Genomic DNA, 20940 nt, shown 5'->3' with positions numbered 1-20940 from the left:
TGGATTTAAGATACTAGGAATAAAATAATAATCAGGCATGTTTTACTATATACCGTAAGCTTGTAAGAAAATACTGTTTTAGAGTTTTATAATACAGAATATTTAGTACTCTGTGTTAGATGCTCTATTAGGAGAAGATAGCTTCTCTGTTAAGCATGTGACTTAGATGAGGTAACAGTACATTTTCCAGGAGATGCAGTTAGAAATACTGCAGTAGAAACTGATGCGCCCTTAGACTAGAATTTTATGTATTTGTAATTTTTCTACATAAGGTCACAGTAAAGTCATAAGACTTGATAGGCTTTTTGGAGGGTGTTTTACAGACAGAGAACTCAGAAAACCTTGGAAAATATCCAGCCAGGTTTGAAAAAGAATAGAGGAATCAGTGAAATGAAGAGATAAAAAAGCAGTCTTTGTATAGAAAAAGAAGTAAGATGAGATTGTGCCATGAAACCCAGTGTAGAGTTTCAGTGGGTTAAAAAGAGGCAAAAGAGTGCAAGGGCAGTGAGAAACAAGAAAGTAGTCCATGACCGGTTTCAGTTGTTTGATCTGAGTCACAGACTTCAGGCAGTTGTAGGGAGTTAAGGGGATGAATGGTAATAGGTGGAGGCAGCTGTTAACAGATCACATTCAAAGAATGTGGCTGTAAAAACAATCATTCAACTTTTAAACAATGTCTTTGTAAGGTGGCGGAAATTGTGTTGTGTTTAAGGCAGAAAAGAAGGACCCTGTGGAGAGGGAGAAACTGGAGATGCTGGCAAGGAAGGAAATAGATTGGGGGGAAGTCCTTGTTAAGGGGGATAGAGGAAGATACCAGAGTCATTCTCTATAATAGGATGAAGGTAAAAGGACAGTTATAAAAATATTCTTCTCCTGCCTAAAATAATGACTCTTCTAAATTATATGTCTAATAGAGGAGAGATTTTTCACCTTGATCAAAGTTTCAGGCAGTAATAGATTGGGGCCAGAAATTCTTGGGGCTCTGCTTTTGGGAGGGATCAGGAATATATCCATTCTCCAAAAGTAGGCAATAGTGTGCATTTTTACATGGATTTAAAATTGGAGCAAGAATACCTTTCATTCATTCAAATGGCTAAGCTGGGATCTGAGGATAAGAACTTTTACATAAATTTTCATTTCCATTTTTAGGAAGATTTCTTAAGTGTTTTAGGTCTCAGGAAACCTATTTCCTTTTAAAAATTATTTGACAGGTATTTATTGAGTTCTTTGTCTGCCAGGCTCTTTAATAGTAGCTGTGAGAGGCATAAATAGATGAATTAAGCTCCTTCTATTCTAGAGATCACATTCTAGTTAGATATGTAAATAGATTATCAACCCTTTTTCTTTGCTTAGTCCTTTTACTCTTAAACACCAAAGTAATTTTAAGATAAACTGTAGACTTAAAATATATCCTGAAATGGTCTGTTGCAAGAAAGTATGAATGTAAAAAAAAGTCTAAACTCATGTCTCAAGGAGAAATTATTAACTTAAGAAATATTTAATATAGGAGTTGGAGTAGTATTTAATTCTTTTTAACTGTTTTTGACTTTTAAAAAACATTCTATTTAAATATGGATTTATTCACTTGGCTTAATAGAAGTCCTGTTGTAGCTGATAGGAATAAACATTCAACTAATATAATCTCTCTTCTGTCAGATGTAAATCAAATATTTATTGATATTTGCACATGAAAACACAAGGGTATAGCATAATTTTGCTCAATTTTTAAGTACTTTGTTTCCAAGGTTTGGCTGTTTTTGGAATGTCAGCAAGTGTTTTAAAATTTTTAGAGAGGAAAGATAAAGAAAATATTTGCTTGTCATTCCGTCTAGGCAGCCACAGTATTGACTTATATGGAATATAATTTTATGAATAAAAGATTAACACTTGCATAAGATTATACCCGAAACTTTGGGGGCAGATGTTGTTTGCATGCACATGTTTTTAGTACCAAAATAACATTTCTGAAGGCTGATTTGCCTGGCACACAGGCCACTTACAATGGTAGAAGTAGTCTCAGCTGGGGACTTGGAAGTTGGTGCTTTAGAAGACTTACTCTGTCTTGTAGAACAGAAGAGTTATACCTATTTCTGCAATGTCAAAGGCAGAAAAGATGTCACTGCCACTTGTAAGGAAGCTGCTGATGTTTATAATGAAAGTGTCAGAATGAATTTAATACTGTTGCTCTAGGGTAGTTGGAAAGAGTTGGTCATCCAAGTTACTTGAAACTGAGTTACAGAGAGAGCATCTAGAGTGTCATAAATCCCTGATAACTTTGTGATTATAACCTTAGGGGACTGAGAGATTTATTGAGAACCCTTTTATCTGTGTTTTTAAAAAAATTTTTAAACAAAAACAGTGAAATAAAAAAATACACTAAGTAGAAAAAAGACATCAACTCTATTTGCAAGCTGTGTGACCTTATTTGTATCTCAGTTTCCTTAAATGTGAAAAAGGCAAAACTCTTAGGATAAAATAAAATGTGTTGTAAAACAAAATATGTAATAAAATAATGTGTGCAAAGGTACACTATAATTTGAAAACAAATGTACAGGCAAACTTAAGGTGATAATACTGTACTTTTAATTTTTTCATAGTCATTTAATAGAGGAGATGCATACTAAGTCTAATATTGCCAGAGTTTTTAGAAAGAAGGATAATAAAAAAATAGAGAAATAGTAGTAAAATATGAGCTTGTATTGAGTATTTGAAATCATTCTCATTAAATCAGCATGTTGTCATTTTGTGAAAGCATGGTAATAGGACTAACGAAGATGACACTTGTAGATTTTGATGTATTGGGCAGTTGGATTTGTCATGTTCACATGTATTGAAGAAATAAGGACACGTCTTTTCCTCTTCCTTCTCTTTAAATTTAAACTTCAAGGTTATGAATACCGATGGGACTGGGAGACGAGTACTAGTGGAAGACAAAATCCCTCACATATTTGGGTTTACGTTGTTGGGTGACTATGTTTACTGGACTGACTGGCAGAGGCGTAGCATTGAAAGAGTGCACAAACGGAGTGCAGAGAGGGAAATCATCATCGATCAGCTCCCCGACCTCATGGGCCTGAAAGCCACAAATGTTCATCGAATCATTGGTAAGTAATTCCAAGTCTCCTAGACGTTAAACCAGGAACGAGAAAAGACGGAGATAGTCAGCTGCTTGGAAAGTCAGCAGTGTAAATTACTAATGTTTTAAGGGAATGTAGAAATCCCCTGCGAAGCTTTTTTTAACCAAGAATGGCCCCTTTAAATGTTGACTCAGTAATTTAACACACACATGGACACACACCCCCCCCCACACCCCCTCCTTCAGGCAAAGAATTTCTATTGTGTGAATAATGCAATTTACTTAAAGCATTTTGTCATACTTTTATTCCCAGTTGGTCAGCACAAGAGTTTTGACCTGCTTCATTTTCATCCTGGGTCAGTTCTTCCCTCTTTAGTCAACCTGGAAGGTCACTGTACTGATGTCAGCTTAGTGCCGACACTCGATCGGCATGGTGCACTACGGATCAGGACTCCTGGGCTCCAGCCATCCTCCAGCTTCAGCCCCCCAAGCAGCGGGGACTGCGGGCCTCACTGCCGCGCCTGGTCTTTTATTCCCTGTTCATCCTCACAGTGCTTGTTCGTGAGATTAGAACTGAAAGTCTAGATTTGGGAGCAAATGAAATCCTAGGTGTTGGTGAAACAAATGCTTAGTCATTTTAAATTGAAAATGTGTTTACTGTGTTCATGTGCGTGTCCTTCTGTGCCCTTTGATAACTACCTTATGTTTTAGGTTCCAACCCCTGTGCCGAGGAGAATGGGGGTTGCAGCCACCTCTGCCTCTATAGACCCCAAGGCCTTCGCTGTGCCTGCCCCATCGGCTTCGAGCTCGTCAGTGACATGAGGACCTGCATTGTCCCCGAGGCTTTCCTCTTGTTTTCACGGAGAGCAGATATCAGGAGAATTTCTTTGGAAACCAACAATAATAATGTGGCCATTCCGCTCACTGGTGTCAAAGAAGCTTCTGCTTTGGATTTTGATGTGACAGACAACCGAATTTACTGGACGGACATATCACTCAAGGTTAGCAAAAGAATTGGAATACTAATACTGGGGACTGAAAAAGGGAGAGCTTCTAGAATTTCTGAGTCTTCATGCTGTCGTCAACTTCTCTCATTACTTAATAGGCAGAGTTCAACAAAAAACCTTAACTTTTTAAAGGAAGTCAAGGGAAGGCACATTCAGTATTTTTTTAAATTTAATTCAATTTAAATTTTTTAAAACATTCAGTATTTTATTAAGTACTTTTTATTACTGGATACTTAAGTGTTCTAAATCTGCAGGACTTAATCTTCCTCTACTTTGTTCCATGTTGGAGGGCATGAGTGATATTTTCTGCAGTTAGAGAGTAAGCATTTGTAGCCCTCACATCAATGGCTTAGAGACTTAACTCTCAATTTATTAAAAAAATTTTGTCAGCACCTGACTGAGGTAGAACATGCCAGTTGTGAGTTATAGCATACCTTTTTCCCCCCTAGAATGAATATTGAAAAGCATATTCAGCCAATAAAGGGGAGCTCTTGACCATAAAATCTGAAGAATAATCTTTCCTTCTTCCAGATTGTTTTGTGCTTGCTTTAGATAACTTGTGTAAAATTTTGTATAATATGCAAAAGCCATGGAGTATTGGATTCTGATGGTGTTCAGTAAAATCTGTTAAATTAGTGAATAAGTGAAGTAAATAAATTCATCTTGGTTTTTATTGTGTGGGCTTCGAAGTCTCCTTATTGTGAAAATAGAGATAATGCCTTATCTTGCAGGGCTTATTGTGAGGATTAAAGTAGAAAATATATGTATACAAGGTACTTAGGATAGTGCTTGATAAGAAGTAGTCGATGTTATTAATAGCTTGAATTATGACTTCTACATTTTTAGAGGATTCAAAGCTGCAATGGCAATAATATGATAATAGTCATATGCATTTTATAAGATAAAAGCTGTTGAGATGTTCTCTTGCTGACACAGGGACATGGCATACTCCAGCACCTTCAGGAAGCTGACTGCCAGTTAAGAATCTGCAGCACTCTGGTCACATCTTTTTCACTTGATTACTAATAAATTTTAAAAGAAAAGTCATTCCATTGTTTTACTGGAATAAATTTCTGGTCTGTACGAATTTCAAATATGTCTCTATGAATTGGCAATAAAACTTGAGGTCACAGTTACGTTTATTAGAAATTGACATCAGTTTTTTTTCTGTGCTCATAAAATATGTGAATTGTATTAAGAAACTATGCCTCTGACTCTTCTGCATCCTTCCATCCAACAAAAACTTAACCACACATTATTTCTGGATAGTGTTTTGTACTGAAGCCCTGTGACTTTGTTGTTCATCTTATTTTTGCAGACCATCAGCAGAGCCTTTATGAATGGCAGTGCACTGGAACACGTGGTAGAATTTGGCTTAGATTATCCGGAAGGCATGGCAGTAGACTGGCTTGGGAAGAACTTGTACTGGGCAGACACAGGAACAAATCGAATTGAGGTGTCAAAGTTGGATGGGCAGCACCGACAAGTTTTGGTGTGGAAAGACCTCGACAGCCCCAGAGCTCTTGCGTTGGACCCCGCTGAAGGGTAAACAGCTTTATGTATGCATTCTTTGCAGCTACATTGTGCATGGCCTAGTTATGAGTTATATTCTTGATGTCTTAAATAATGCTTATCAGGAATCTGACAAATAAACTGTAGATTAGCTTCATCTTAAAATTATTAGTTGAGATTTTGCTGATTTAGAATTAATAATTATTAGCCAACTTTTACTTGTGTTGTTATTAACATTGGGTGAAGATCAGTGAAATAGATTAATAATTAAATATTAGTGATCGTATTTACATGCTAAGTAAATAGCCTTTTTAAAAGTGTCATCAAGTCTGTATTGCTTGCCCCCTCTCACAGGTTATACCAGATTCCAAGCCTATTAAAGTAACCCCCCTGAAATAATGTTGCAGAAATAATTGCATTTTAAAATATTTATTAATTCAAAATGGACTGTTTGATTATTATAAGCTTGAAGAAACTTTGATATTAAATAGTAAACTTTTTGATAAACTATTTCCAACATGACATGTTTTTCAAAGGTAGATGATCCTTTGTACATGGTTTAGCAAGTTTTAAAAAGCTAACAGCTAAGAAATCTGCAATTTGAAGAACAACTCCACTTTAAAAAGCAGACGTTAACAATGTGAACATATAAGGATATTTACCATACCCATAATGAATAGTTTCCCTGAAATCAGTCAGCTCCATCATTAGCTAGTTAGCCGTGTAGTTAGAAGGCTATACCAAAGGCAGCTTCTCTGTGCTGACATGTTGTGATTGGATTATGGTGATCTTTACTCTCAGCGTTGGTTACTAGACAGATAAATTTAGTAGTTGGAACTAAGGACTCTAGTTTATGTGGCTGCTGGCAACTGTGAAATTTCTCCCACAGTTGTTTCTCTTTGGCTCTTGGGGTGTGCATGTGCCTGTCACCTGATAAGTACAAACATAGACAAAGCCCGAGACGACTTTAATTTTCAGAAAAGTGTGTTTATACCTTGCTACCAAGTCAACCATCAGCTGACAGGCTGAGGAGTGAGTGTCTCCCTTGGGTATCTGATGAGACCTGGCATGTGGAGAACTTCCCTGGTTCCAGTATTCAGAGTGTCTTGAAACTAGCACCGTCCTAGTTCAGTTGAAAGGGCGTTTGGGTGAGGATTAGGTTCTAATACTAGCTCTGCCATATGGCTGGTTGAAGACACGCGACAGATCATTCACATTTCTTTTAGTGCTTTGGCCTCCTCATCTGTAAAAAGCCTATTCTGTAGGTAGGACTGCTCTAAGGTTAAGGTAAAAAAAACTCAAACGAGTGAAATAAAAACAGGAATGTTCTAAAATTACACAGGGATTGTACTAGTAGTGTTCACTGCCCAGCTGACACATTAAGGGGGGGTTCTTTGCTCCTACAAATAATAGTATATTACGTTGGATGGTATACCAAATACATTTTCAACCTTTGCATTTTAACTTCAATTAAAGGCTAATAATTTTTACCTTTGATATAGTACTGCAACTTGGTTTTGGGGAAGCATTGATTACACAAATTGAAAAGTAAGTTTAAAAATTAAAAAACTCGAATTACTTGTATTCAGAAATACATATATGTTGTTCTGAAGTGAATCAGGTTCTGAGACCAGAGCTTAATCCTTTGCTGTCTTCTTGAATATTAGTTTTATAAATACAAGTGCTGCAGTAAGGAAATCATTGGTTTGTTTCCAAGTCCTAGGTTTTGGATGGAACAGATTCATTGGAAAGACTAAGGAAAGCTGACTCACTTCCTTTTTAAGATATTAGAAAAAAATACTGAGTTGAGGCTGCCAATGTAATTGAAAAAATCTTAACTCTGATTTTATTTTACCAACTTCCTTGATTTAATGTACATTTTACTTTAATTTATTTAGTTACTATGCATGAATATGACCCTTTCTTCTAAATAATCAAAAGTGAAAATGTTAAATATCCATTGTTTTGAATTTAGATTTATGTATTGGACTGAATGGGGTGGAAAACCTAAGATAGACAGAGCTGCCATGGATGGAAGTGAACGTACTACCTTAGTTCCAAATGTGGGGCGAGCAAATGGCCTAACTATTGATTATGCTAAAAGGAGGCTTTATTGGACAGACCTGGACACTAACTTAATAGAATCTTCAAATATGCTTGGTAAGCTGTACTCTTTTTTATTCAGACAAATAGTATATAATTCTTTCTGTGCAAAAATCAGCAGCTGCTGTTTGCCACTGGTTAGGTGCTGTTAATAAAACTTCATATGAATGTCTAGACTCTTCCTCTATCTGGCATTATATCCTGCTTATTATTATTATTAATAGTGGGCCGAGTACTTGGATTCATATCTCTCTGATATGTGGAAATTTCATTACTGTTGGGCTTGTAATGGAATTTATAGCTCCCTGGATATTCCTGAAGTGACTTTTTGCACCAGTAAAATGCAGTGTATGCATTTCCATCTTTTTATGGAAGAGAAAGAGTTGTACTATAGGCCTTTATGGAGGGAAAATAAGACCACAATCAAAATAGACCACTTACAGGTGTTTCAACAAACTCAGTGATCTGTAGCAAGAATATAAATTTGAGGCATGGGGTCAGACTACAGATGGATTGATTTCAGAGGACTGGTCTAGTTTTAGAATTGCTTTTAAATGAATTTTCTATTTTAAATTGCTTATAAAAGTAATGTTTTATGTTACTTCTTCTTCTTTTTTTTTTTTTTGACAAGAAGACACTTACATTCTCACATATTTCGTCCCTCTGCTTCTCCCCTGTCTACTGCCTTTCCGAAAATAGGACTCAACCGTGAAGTTATAGCAGATGACTTGCCTCATCCTTTTGGCTTAACTCAGTACCAAGATTACATCTACTGGACGGACTGGAGCCGACGCAGCATTGAGCGTGCCAACAAAACCAGTGGCCAAAACCGCACCATCATTCAGGGCCATCTGGACTACGTGATGGACATCCTCGTGTTTCACTCCTCTCGGCAGGCAGGGTGGAACGAGTGTGCTTCCAGCAATGGGCACTGCTCCCACCTCTGCTTGGCGGTGCCAGTTGGAGGTTTTGTTTGTGGATGTCCTGCCCACTACTCCCTTAATGCTGACAACAGGACTTGTAGTGGTAAGCTGCATTTCCCCCCAAAGCAAACTAAACCTAGAGGAGAAAGCAGGGTTTTGAAAACACTGTATTCCATGCTCTTTCTAGAGTGAAAAGTTGTAGAAGTCCAGAGTTGATCATTTGTTCAATAAAAGGTAAAGACTAAAGGTAGAAAAATGAAAGTTTTTGTTGCTTTTATGTGTCTGGTGATAAGTAGTTGATGTTATTGAAAATTTGATATTATAGAGAAAGTAAGTCTTTTATCCTTAGACATTAAATATGTCTTGCAAAATTTGCATAGCTTCTTTGAGAGAGAGCATGCATGTGCATGTGTGCTGTACGTAATTTATACTTATTATCATAGAGAAAGGGAAGAACAGGACAAACAGTACAACAAAGAGAATCTACAAAATACAATCTCCTTGTCGTTTGAAGTTCATAGAATAGGCCAAAGATGAAAAATTTAAGTGTATTAGAGGCCAGGCAGAAAATGCATATGGTAAATTTAGCCCAATATGAAACAACAGTAAATAGATGGGGCAGGGCACTGGAGAGAAGGATATGCTCTGAACTTAGTGAGTAGTTGCTACTTAATTCTAGCTGATGTGACTAGATCTTCTTACCTAGTCATGAATCCAGATTTTTATTTTATTTTTTTATATTTATTTTGTCTGTAATATCTCCTGATTTTTAAATGTTATCAAATAGTACATATTAAACACACACACACACACACACACACACACACACACACACAGTGCTAAGAACAATAAAACACAGTGTGTAACAAAATATTGTTGGCTTAGGGAATCCTGGTTTATGACTCAAGTGTACACGAAGACCCCTGTCTTGGTGGATAAACGAGAGCAAATTGGTTGATATGATAAATAGAGAATTAGAAACAGTAGATTTGCGGGAGAGAAGTAGTGTATGGTTCACTAAGTTTGAAGGTAACAAAACTGCTAGAGGATATTGGGATATAATGAACTACGGGAATTATTCTGTGCCTGAAAGTATAAGAAGTCACATAGGAAAGGATTTAGTCTGTTGAGACACAAGACTTCAGTTCTAAAAAAGAAAGAACATTAGTTTATAGTTTAATGACTTGGAGTCTCTGTCACACATTAGTTTTGTGTTTTATTAAAGCAAGCCACAGAAATTTTTTAGGCCTTAATTTTTCTCATTTGTACAATAATGATAGTAACTACATAGTAGGGTTACTTTGAAAATTGAATAGGATAGAACATGATTTGATTGCTGTGGAGAATAATTTTGAGGAGGAACATACGTGGTAGCAGGAAAGTCAGTTAGACTATGGTGATATTGCACGGAGACTTGAACTGGAGTGGTGGCTGTGGTGATGGGGAGATGCTGATACGTGCAGGGTGTATTGTGAAGCTAGAACCAAGAGAACTTGTTGATGGGTTGTGTGTGAGGAAGAAAGAGGAAGCAAGGATGATTCCTGGGTTTGTGGTTTGAGCAGTTAACTAGATAGTAGATGAGGAAGTTTCCTAATTTTCTTAGTCTTTTTAAGTAAAAGACTAAAAAGAATGAAAAAATAATTTTAAGCAGGTTTATATTGATTTTCTTACAGGGCACTGAAATAGAAATATTAAATAGATAGTTGAATAGAAGAATCCAGAGCTCAGAAAAGAGATGAGGTTGGAGATAGAAATTTTAGAATTGCCAGCCTTACTTAAAATGGGTAAGATTACTTAGGGAGAAAGTGTAGACCCAGGGTCAGCAAACTTTTTCTTTAAAGGGTCAGAGAGTAAGTATTTAGGCCTTGTGAATCCTGTAGTCTCTCTCATACCTATTTAACTCTGTCCACTGCAGTGTAAGAGCAGCCATAGATGATACATTTTTAAAATATGGCTCAATTCTGAAGCAGTATTCTAAAAAACAGGCATCAGGCCAGATTTACCTTGCAGGCCATAGTTTGTCAACTCTTGGTGTGGAGAAAAGAAGGGGTCTGGTAACCTCAGAAACTCTGGTTGAGAAGGGAAATCTCGCAGTGGACACTAAAGTGGCAGAGAACCAGGGGAGGACGGTGGCACAGAAGACAGGAGATGAGGACGGTGCTGAATGCTGCTGAGAGGTTGAGCAACATGAGGCCTAAAAGAGTGTCCACTGGATATTTGGATGAGTTGGTTATTATTAACCCTGAAAAAAAGTAATTTCAAGGAAGTAATGCTGAAAGATTGGAGTATATCATCAAGAGAAAAGGAAAGGGAGGTGGTATATGTACTATGTAGACGTCTTTTTCAAGAACATAGCTTTGGAAGGAGAAAATGGGAGTAATAAGCGATGGAGGGTGGAGGCAGGAGACTGTGGGAAGACCGTGTGAGGTCCGTATCGTTTGGGCTGCTTTTACCAGGGCGTGCTAGTTGGTGAGTGATGACCAAGAGAAATCAGTGCTGAGTGTCCCTAATGTCTGTCTTCGGCTCCCTTTCTAAGATGATCAGCAATGTTTCAGGAGGCTACCTGGTATGTGCTCTTTTTGTAATGAGTGCTAGTTAATATCTGTGCAGAGATGTACTAGATTCCAAGGCAGATTACGAGAAGTTTGACACAAAGTGCTTGCCCTCAAAAAGTTTTCTGACATTGTGTAATTTACTCCTTGACCTGTGTTTCAAAAACTAAATCAGAGTTTTTTCTTTCTCTGCTCAGAAACTTACAGTGGCTCCCATTTCACACAGGGCAAAACTAGCTCTTACAACGGCCTTTAGTTTCTGCACATCTGTACCCTACACTTCACCCCCCCCCCAACATTTGCTTCTCTAACCTCAGCTTTTACTGTTCTCTTTCTTGCTCTCTCTGTGACAGCCATACTAGCCTTTTATTGCTGCTTTCAAATATGCCAATTACTTCTCCCTCAGGGCTGTTGTACTGCTTATTTCCTTTACTTGGAATGTTCTTCTTGCAAATATTTGCATGGATTTACTTCACATCCAAGTCTTTGCTTAATTGTGACCTTCACAGTGAGACCTGGTCTGCCCTATTTAAAATTGCAAGTCATCCTTCCACCCTGTGTGGCATTGCCAGTGCCTCTCACCTGCATTTTTCTTTTTCCCATGACACTTAATCACTCTTTGATACACTTTTACTATAGCCTTTTTATTAACGTTTATTGGTTATTGTCTGTCTACTGGAATATAAACTCTGAAGCAGCAATTTTTCCCTGTTTTTTCACTGACACATCTCAGGTATGTAGAATGGTGTTTGGTAAATGGTAGTCATTCAAGGAATCATTGTTAAATAAAAGAAAGAAGCAGCAGGATAAGGTTTGGAAAAATACATATGCTCTTCCGTTTAGCAGCTTTGTGACCTGGGAAAAATTGCTTAACCTTTCTGAGCTTGCTCACCTTTAAAATGGAGATGATAATTTGGGTGATTAGATGACATCTAGTATGCTGTGTGACATGTTGGAGGTCCTAAATAAATGTTTGCTTCTTTTCTTTCCTAATTCTCTGAAGCAATTTCATTTTCTTTCAAAATCATAGCTACAGGGCTCTCTTTAGTTATCATCTAAGGCTTGTTTCTTCATTTGTTTCTTCGTTTATTCTTCCAATGAATATTTACTCATCACTTACTGCATATTGGGGATTATTTGAGCCAGTGGGGGAGAATGTAGCACTGAATAAAATAGACATTAATCCCTGCCCTCATGGAGCTTACATTTCAGTAGGACAGATAATGAACCAAATAAGTAAACTATATCATGAGTTAGATGGAGATGAGTGTTATGGAGAAATATTAAGAGCAAGAAGGGATTGGGAGGAGGATTGCATTGTTAAATAGGGCCATCAGAGGAGTCCCGACTGTGAAAGTGGCATTGTGTCAGGAAGTGAAGGAAGTGAGGAGAAGAGCTATGCTACGTTGGATATCTGGGAGAAGACCTGTCATGCAAAAAGGAGTAGCAGGTGCAGAGGCCCTAGGATGTCTGGTCTGTTAGAGGGACACCTAGGAGGCCGGTGCCCCTGGAACAGAGTGAATAAAGGGATTAAGCCAGAGAGGAAACAGGAGGCCAAATTGTGTAATCCCTTGTTCAGTACTGAAGTGCTTGGCCTCTGTGACACCTTTGTGCAAATTGGCAAAAGATGTTTCCTCTGTTATCGATGCAGTTGCACACCTGTGCTTGACTTGGCTAATGAAGTGCGGCCTGGACGTCAGTCCCTATTTGATGCCTTTGGCAAATGCCCAGATGGCACAGTCGAATGTGGTGGGCTTGGCCTTGTCATTTATGCTGTTCTTACCCAAGAGCAGTACCTTCCTTTAAGCTTTGAGTGAACACTTGTGTCTTCAGAAGAGAACTGAAAAGCTCCTCTGCTTACACCTAATCTTCCAACTTCTGCTTGTGGCTGTCTTCACTTTGGGAACACAAGGCTGAGACAACCCAATAGGACAGTTTTTAAAACATTGTTTCACTGATAGTTAGAGGTTACATAAATTAGGATAGATTCAGGCTTACAAAACTGCATATTCTTTGTCACTTTAAGCACTGGATGACTTGTGAAGTTAAAATATCAGCCTCCGCTTAGGAATATTTAGCCAATTGTAGTTGTTAATGTCATCCATAGACTTTTTGAATCAAGCATTTATTTGAAGCCGTATGTGGCTTTGTGTTAATCTACATTTCTAGAATACCTAATCGTGGACTCTTATTAAAGGTTAAAACTTGACTCAGAAAAAGAAAAAAAAAGTACCCAGTAAAACGTACTGGGAACAAATATGTATTTTATTAATTTTTTCTCAGGCAGGAAAAGTTGGCTGCTAAAACTGTGGGCCTCCTAAGTTTCATTGTGTGTCTTAGAGTAAGTGGTGCTCGTTTTATTGGCAACTTACAATTCAGAGCTTTTCTTCTTTTTTTCTAGATTTACAAAAAAATAATACTGCCCCAAAATATTTCTTTTAAAAGATAGATGGGAGACTTGTTAAGTACTCTGTTATGACATTTGTTCTTACTTATTAAGGCATAGGTTCTACTAAAATTGCTGAATGTTATGTTATGGATTCTAGATAATGGAGAGTTCCAGTGGGATCATTACTTTCTGAATCTTCCAAGATAGGTGTGGACTTTCAGCCAGTGAAGGACTTAAAGCAGAATTTCAGTGTTGTTAATACCAAGTTGCTTTGTGAGAACCAATGAGTTTCTTTGGGATTTAAGTGAATGCATATTTGGGTATGAAAGTAAAGTCAACGGAAACCACAAATAATGGCACTATGAAGTATGGGGCTTGGGGGGAAATAAAGCAAGGAGTTCTGTCATGGCTGTTTATGTTTATATCCCTGAGAAGGACAAAATTCTACTGGATTTAGGTGACAACTGATAACCAAGAGAATAGACTATAATTATGGAATTTTTATATATATTGTAATGAAGATTTTAAAAATGCTATTAGACTTTGAAGTTTTTGGTAGCATTGTCAAGATGCTCTTCTTTTCTAGATGTTTTCGTATGTTAAAGATGACTGCATAGTAATCAGAGGCCTAGTTCCTGGGAAAGGAAAATGTTACCTCTGTTGCATTTCCCCATTTCATAAATTTAGGGCATCAACTTAGGGTGTGGTTTTTACTGGCTCCCTCTGCTTGCAACTGTCACGTTCCCACAATGCAAAAGAGTACCTATGTCTGCAACTCATGAGGGTTTGATTCCTACTAATACCAAGTTTATTACTGCTGCTACTGGTAGTAATAAGCAATAGTTATTTTTACTTGACATATAATGCCTTGTAATTTTTTTTTTGAAGTGTAATTGACATAATGCCTTACAATTTTTGAGGTATTTTCACATATGTTGTAATTCTTACAGCAACTCATTGAACAGGAAAACATGGCTATAACCTTATTTTAGAGTTGAGCAGATTTTTACTCAGAAAGGTTGAGGGCCTTAGTTAAGATTAAGTGACTAAATAGTGTGATAGCTGAGACTAAAACCAATCTTGAAGGTCCTGCTTTGACCTGTAGAGACCCAGGCATCCTTCCATCCACAAGAATAGGTTATAGTTAGGATTGTTTTCCTGGCAGACAGGAGAATTTTGCATATCTTCATCAAATGCTTCATTGAAGTCAAGTCTCCCATGCTACCACCGTGGATGAGATAGAAAAACAGGCTTAGGAGGCTGTGTCATTGGGTAAATTCATAAATGGTTTGGTAACCAGGGTGCTGATTAGTGTTACCTCTTCAACGTATAAGTCTGTTTTGTATGAGATAGAGGCAACGGGCTGATCATATCTTTTAATGATACAGGGCTTAGGGTAACTGTGTTTCATATTTGCCATTTTCTTTCTTTAAGCTCCGACTACTTTCCTGCTCTTCAGCCAAAAGAGCGCCATCAACCGCATGGTGATTGATGAACAGCAGAGCCCTGACATCATCCTTCCTATCCACAGCCTGCGGAATGTCCGGGCCATTGACTATGACCCACTGGACAAGCAGCTCTATTGGATTGACTCACGACAAAACATGATCCGAAAAGCACAAGAAGATGGCAGCCAGGTAGTTCAGAGTTCATTTCAAAATCCATTTCTTCTGCCTAGTAACTGGGCTAACCAACCATCCTGTGTTACTAAGTCTTGATTCTGCTTACGTGTGTGTGTGTGTAAAACCAAAATTCTGGATCTAGCAGCTTTTTTTTCCCTAAGGATCTTTGAGTAAACAATTGTTTGGTAATGCTATTGGAATGAAGTTTGTGTTAAAATAATTTATGCTCATATATCAGAATAACTTTGTTACTCCCACTCATATCCATTTATATATATGTGTGTGTATATATATATATTTATTTAATGACTCCATTTACATGGAGTGTTGGAAGCTTTGAAATCAAGTAGACCTTTGTTCTGATCTCAGCTCTCTCCCTCACTAAGATTCTCTTCTAGCCGAAAGGAATGTAAAGCACTTAGCCCATTACCTGTTAAATAGAGGGCACTCCGTAAATAATAGTTCTGTTCCTAGTTAACTGTCATTTAAGAGGCTCAGAGGATAGGAAAATACAACATAACCTCAGTAAAATGAAAAACATCTAAGATATGTTATTAATCCAATTTTTTTTTTTGTTTTGGTTTTGGTAAATATTATTTGGTTGACTGCAGGATGGGAATGAAAATATTATCAGCGTATCTGTGTTTACATTCTAGTCATGGTTTACATACCACTGTTCATACTTCTTTGCTTTCTTTCTGTGTCCAAGCAATTTTAGACCAGGATTCCTATAAATAATTGTCATCTTCCCTTTAATAGTAATGTTAAGTTGGATTTTGAATGTGTTAACATTTAGGAAGATTAGATTACTAATTTTTTGTATGTTTTATCTGACAGAAAAACACCAAGGAGATAATGTATTTAGGGAGCGGCTGAGGGATTATTTAGAGATACAGTTATAGCGATATGACATAAAGATGGACTTTATACTATGTATGCCAGGACTTACATAGTTGATAACTAGTTAACAGAAATTATAGCTGTTATTATACATCCAAGGTCAGAGCAAGGTCATTTGAGATAGCTTCAGTAAGAAGTGTTATCTCAGAGATGCTGAGTAAATAAAATAAAAGTTACTCAAATAAAACAGACGAACAGAGGTTCTCTTTTTGCTTGGCTTTGTTTAAAAAAAAATTCTTTCTTGGTGGATTTGAGATTTAGAGAAAGAATTGATTGATGGATGTGGTTTGTAGCCCTAATTGCCATTGTCTCTAGAGCAGAATCTCTCAACTTCTGCACTCTTGACATTTTTGGCTGGATAATTCTTTGTTGTGGAGGTCTTACGCATACATTGTAGGATGTTAAACAGCATTCCTGGCCTCTACCCACTGGAAGCCACTCATAGGTGTGGCAATCAAAATGCCTCCAAACATTGACCAGTGCCCCTGGTTGAGTACTGCTGTTTTCAGGTGTTTCTAGAGTGTGGTTCTAGCTACAGTTGTGCCTAGTTTACAGGAGACAGCTGTTACCTTCTCGCTCTCATCTGTAATTAATGCACTATCAGGTTCTTAGAGCAACTAATACGGCCCCAGCTCTCTCTTCTGCTTCATGTCCAAATAACCAAAGGGAACATTTGAAATACCTGTTAGTAAAGAAGCACATTACCCATTAAAAAAAGATTTCAGTAAGAAATATCCTTGAGACTTGAGAGTTCCTTCTCAGGTGTGTTACCACGTAAGTGTAAGTATTGTGAGTGATCTCCTCTGGGCTGTCTGGCTTGGAGTCTAATTTTCTGTGTGTTTCTTTTTCTTTCCCTAGGGCTTTACTGTGGTTGTGAGCTCAGTTCCAAATCAGAACCTAGAAATACAGCCCTATGACCTCAGCATTGATATTTATAGCCGCTACATCTATTGGACTTGTGAGGCCACCAATGTCATTAATGTAACAAGATTAGATGGGAGATCAATTGGAGTGGTGCTAAAAGGCGAGCAAGACAGACCTCGAGCCATCGTGGTAAACCCAGAGAAAGGGTATGTTACTAGAGTGGCATTCAGATGTCTTAGTATCTGAAACCTCAGCAGCTTTCCTTTTCAGCCCATTACTTGCTTACCTTTAAGTGTCCTGTGCTCCACTGAAAAACGTGACATTCTCCATTCACCTGCCCCTGCGTTTTCTGATATTCTTGCTTTCTTAGATTTTACTGCCTAGAATTTCCTTCCTTAGTCACTACTGCTTTAGTTCTAATTTCTACCCATACCTTCAAGACTGTTTGACCTGCAACGTCCACCATGAAGCTTTCATTGGTCTCCTCCACTCCCCGGGTGTAACTTTCCCTCTCTCAGATACCCACCACTCTGTGCATCTCTAGTTGTACTCATCCTTTCCAGTTTACCTTATACTTAATTGTTTTTCAGTCTTATATTTTCTACTAGACTTTAGGTTCCTTAATGACAAGATACAGTGTCTTCTTTGTGTTTAATAAATAGTACTTACTTGTGTCTGAATTAATGATAAGGAATTCAGCAGGGAAAGTAGCTTACTTCAAGAGTTAAGGAAAGAGATGAGCTCCAGAAGTTAAATATAAGAAATGATTCATGTGTGACTTATTTTCAGTTATAAAATAGACTCATTAGAGAAGAAATTTAAAATTTTGTGTCTAGGTTTCTCTGATTATTCCTATTTTATTTTATTTTTTGTTTTGTATTATTCCAATAATAATTCCAAGTGTAAGTATGCCTGTGTCTAACACTTTGTTTTATTAATCCATGAAAGTTAACTCTCTAAGAACTTCTGTATACCTTTGTTACTGTTACTGAAATTAATAAATGTATTCCATGGCCTTTTAAATAATATATTCTAAAACATTAGAACTAAGACTTGAAAATATGATTCCACATCCCTTTGTCTTAGTCAACAAGAATATTCTCATTTTGTGTGGTTTCTTACTTTGGTAAACTTACTGATTCCTCCTTTCTCTTCAGGTATATGTATTTTACCAATCTTCAGGAAAGGTCTCCCAAAATTGAACGAGCTGCTTTAGATGGAACGGAACGGGAGGTCCTCTTTTTCAGTGGCTTGAGTAAACCAGTTGCTTTAGCCCTTGATAGCAGATTGGGAAAACTCTTTTGGGCTGATTCAGATCTCCGGCGGATTGAAAGCAGTGATCTCTCAGGTACTCAGGAAATGTGTTTCTTTATTTTGATTTGAGTTACTGAGATGACTCATAAATAGCATTTGTATTTTACTTCTATTGTATTATTTTTGTACACATTTCTTTACAGTTCTATTCACTAAAAGTAGTCAATATCCAGTTGTCCAGGAAGTACTTTCCTTGAACCATCAACACGATTACTCCGTCTCTTATCTAATAACTTGCCAGTTTTATTGATATGGGCTCTGTAAATAGTATATTTCTTTCTGTTGTTGTTTTTTGGTTTTGGGGGGCGGGTAATTAGGTTTTCTTATTTTTTTAAGGGAAGTACTGGGGATTGAACCCAGGACTTCATGCATTATCTAGGCATGCACTTTATCACTGAGCTAACCCTCCCCCTCATTGTAAATAATGTATTTCTAATACATCACTTCTCCTTGTCTGATATTTCTGCTCTATGTTGCGTTCTTATTATCTCTGGCCTGAATTCTAGCCCATGATTAGTCTCCTTCCTGCTGATTCCTACCCTCCCCCATTGAAAGTTTACACAGTTTTTAGCTTAGTTTTCTGAGGCATGGTTTGTAATCATATCACTACTGTACTGAAAAAGAAAAAACTTCAAGGTAGTCTCAGAACCTGAAGGAAAAAAGTCTAGTTGAACACTGAAGTTGCTCATTTGCCTTTCACAAACTCATCATCAAACTCAACTGATCTTAACATTCCTGGTGTGTTTTAACCAAATTAAATAATTTGTTGGTCTTCAGATGCACTTTTATTTTCTCATTTCCTTGCAGTCCTCTGTTTCCAATCATAGTTAATTCCTCTACCTCTAATTTTTGAAGTCCAAATACTCTGTGTGGCCTCACTAGTGATCAGGGAAATGAAATTAAAATAATACACTATTTATATCTATCAGAGTCATTAAATATGAAGTTGATTATACCCAACATTGGCCGGCATGGTAGAAACTGGCATGCTCTCATGTAGTTTTGTGGAAGTGGAAATTGGTGAGACCTCTTTGGAGGGCAATTTGCCCATAAATTTTCCCTTTCAGATTTCTACAACTGTCTTGTAGAAATACTGACCCAGTTATACAAGGGTATTTTCTGAGCATTATTTGTAATAGCCTATCACAGAGAAATACATTTTAGCATATCAAGTATATGGAATATTACAGTCATTCCAAAAAATGAGGTAGATCTTTGTGTACTGACATAGAAGGATGATTTTTTTTAATTAAGTTGCTTATTAAGATTTAGTTTTGTTTAAAAGTTAAAACTGTGTTATATATACACACACATACACACATACTTTATACTTTATTTACTGGCAAATTGCCTCCAAAAATGTATGTGTACTGTTAAGAAACATAAGGATATGTATGTTTTTATATTCCTTGAGAGATATGCAAACAAATGTATCTTGAGAAAGGTCTAGAAGTTTAACTTATTGGTATGTTAAGAGTATTTATTTCTGTATCATTTTAATTTTTATATGTTTGAATGCATTTGTAACTTTTTTAAAAACTAAAAAAAATCTGTTTTCAGTTTCAAATGCCTCCCTTCCATTGTGTCTTCTCTGGTTGTGAATGGTCATACACACACTTATGTGTATGCACATCCTTGACATAATATATTATTTCCCTTATCTAATCAACTGTATCTTTTATATCCCCTCTTATTTATATAATAGTTATTTAAATCAATGTTTTAACTCTTACTAATGTTGAAGGTGGGTTTTCCCCCTTTCCTTTTCTCTTTTTCTCTTCATTTATGATGTTTATTTTTTGTTATAAAAGGTTACATGTTCATTAAAGACAGTTTAGAATATAAAAAAAGAAGCAAATCAAAACACTGCCATTAAAGGGGAGGGTATAGCTCAGTGGTAGAGTGCCTGCTTAGCATCCATGAGGTCCTGGGTTCAATCCCCAGTACTTCCATTAAAAAATAAATAAGTAAACCTAATTACCTCCCCCCATAAAAATAATTTTTTAAAAAGCCTTATCATTATTAATGCTTTAATGAATTAACTTCCCTTTTTTTTCTATGCATGCTTTTTTCCCCCACCCTTCATTATGAAATGATTCCGACACACAGAAAGTATAGAATTTCTGCCATCCAACTTTGTCAAATCTTAGTATATGGCCATATTGGCTTTTGAAACTCCTTTTCTCCTTTTCTCTCTTGGAAAAATAAAAAACATTAAGGAGAATTTTGAAGCCCTTGTGTATCCCTCCCCAATTCTGTTTTCTTCCTTCTTTCCCCACAGGTAACTTCTGATGTTTATTTTTCCATGCATATTTTGCTGTATGTGTGTATGTATTTTTTTTCCATGTATACTCACACATATATAAGCTTTTTTTTCCACTTTTTAAATTTAATATAGTCTTATGTATTATGTCACTTGCTTTTTTTCAGATATATCATGGTTTTGAGATGATCCCTGTTGATCCACAAATCTGTGTCAAGTTATTTTCAATGCTGAATAGTATTTCATTGTATGATCATTCTATAGTTTCTCTTTTCTGCTATCTAAACTGCTATTTCCCGTTTTTTTTTGGTTTTTTTTTTTGCCATAAAATCAGTGCTGTGGAGGGGGTGGGTATGGCTCAGTGGTAGAGTGCGTGCTTAGCATGCCCAAGATCCTGGGTTCAGTCCCCAGTACC

The 20940-nt window shown here is 36.9% G+C and overlaps 1 protein-coding gene across 3 annotated transcripts in view; it reads left to right on the top strand.

The window, feature by feature from the left end:
- The window catches only part of LRP6 (LDL receptor related protein 6), a 126188-nt gene that overhangs the window by 79341 nt on the left and 25907 nt on the right, over window positions 1-20940 (top strand). For all 3 annotated transcript variants that reach the window (XM_031444080.2, XM_010986227.3, XM_031444081.2), the window contains 8 exons: window positions 2888-3104; window positions 3788-4077; window positions 5402-5628; window positions 7571-7755; window positions 8398-8724; window positions 14997-15199; window positions 16943-17154; window positions 18106-18296. In XM_031444080.2, the coding sequence (XP_031299940.1) occupies window positions 2888-3104; window positions 3788-4077; window positions 5402-5628; window positions 7571-7755; window positions 8398-8724; window positions 14997-15199; window positions 16943-17154; window positions 18106-18296 (1852 nt within the window). The remainder of the gene's footprint in view (window positions 1-2887; window positions 3105-3787; window positions 4078-5401; window positions 5629-7570; window positions 7756-8397; window positions 8725-14996; window positions 15200-16942; window positions 17155-18105; window positions 18297-20940) is intronic.

Source organism: Camelus dromedarius, chromosome 25, assembly GCF_036321535.1.
Source record: "Camelus dromedarius isolate mCamDro1 chromosome 25, mCamDro1.pat, whole genome shotgun sequence".
Lineage (NCBI taxonomy): Eukaryota > Metazoa > Chordata > Mammalia > Artiodactyla > Camelidae > Camelus > Camelus dromedarius.
Note: the sequence above shows the minus strand (reverse complement) of the source record. Positions and strands in the feature narration are given on the sequence as shown.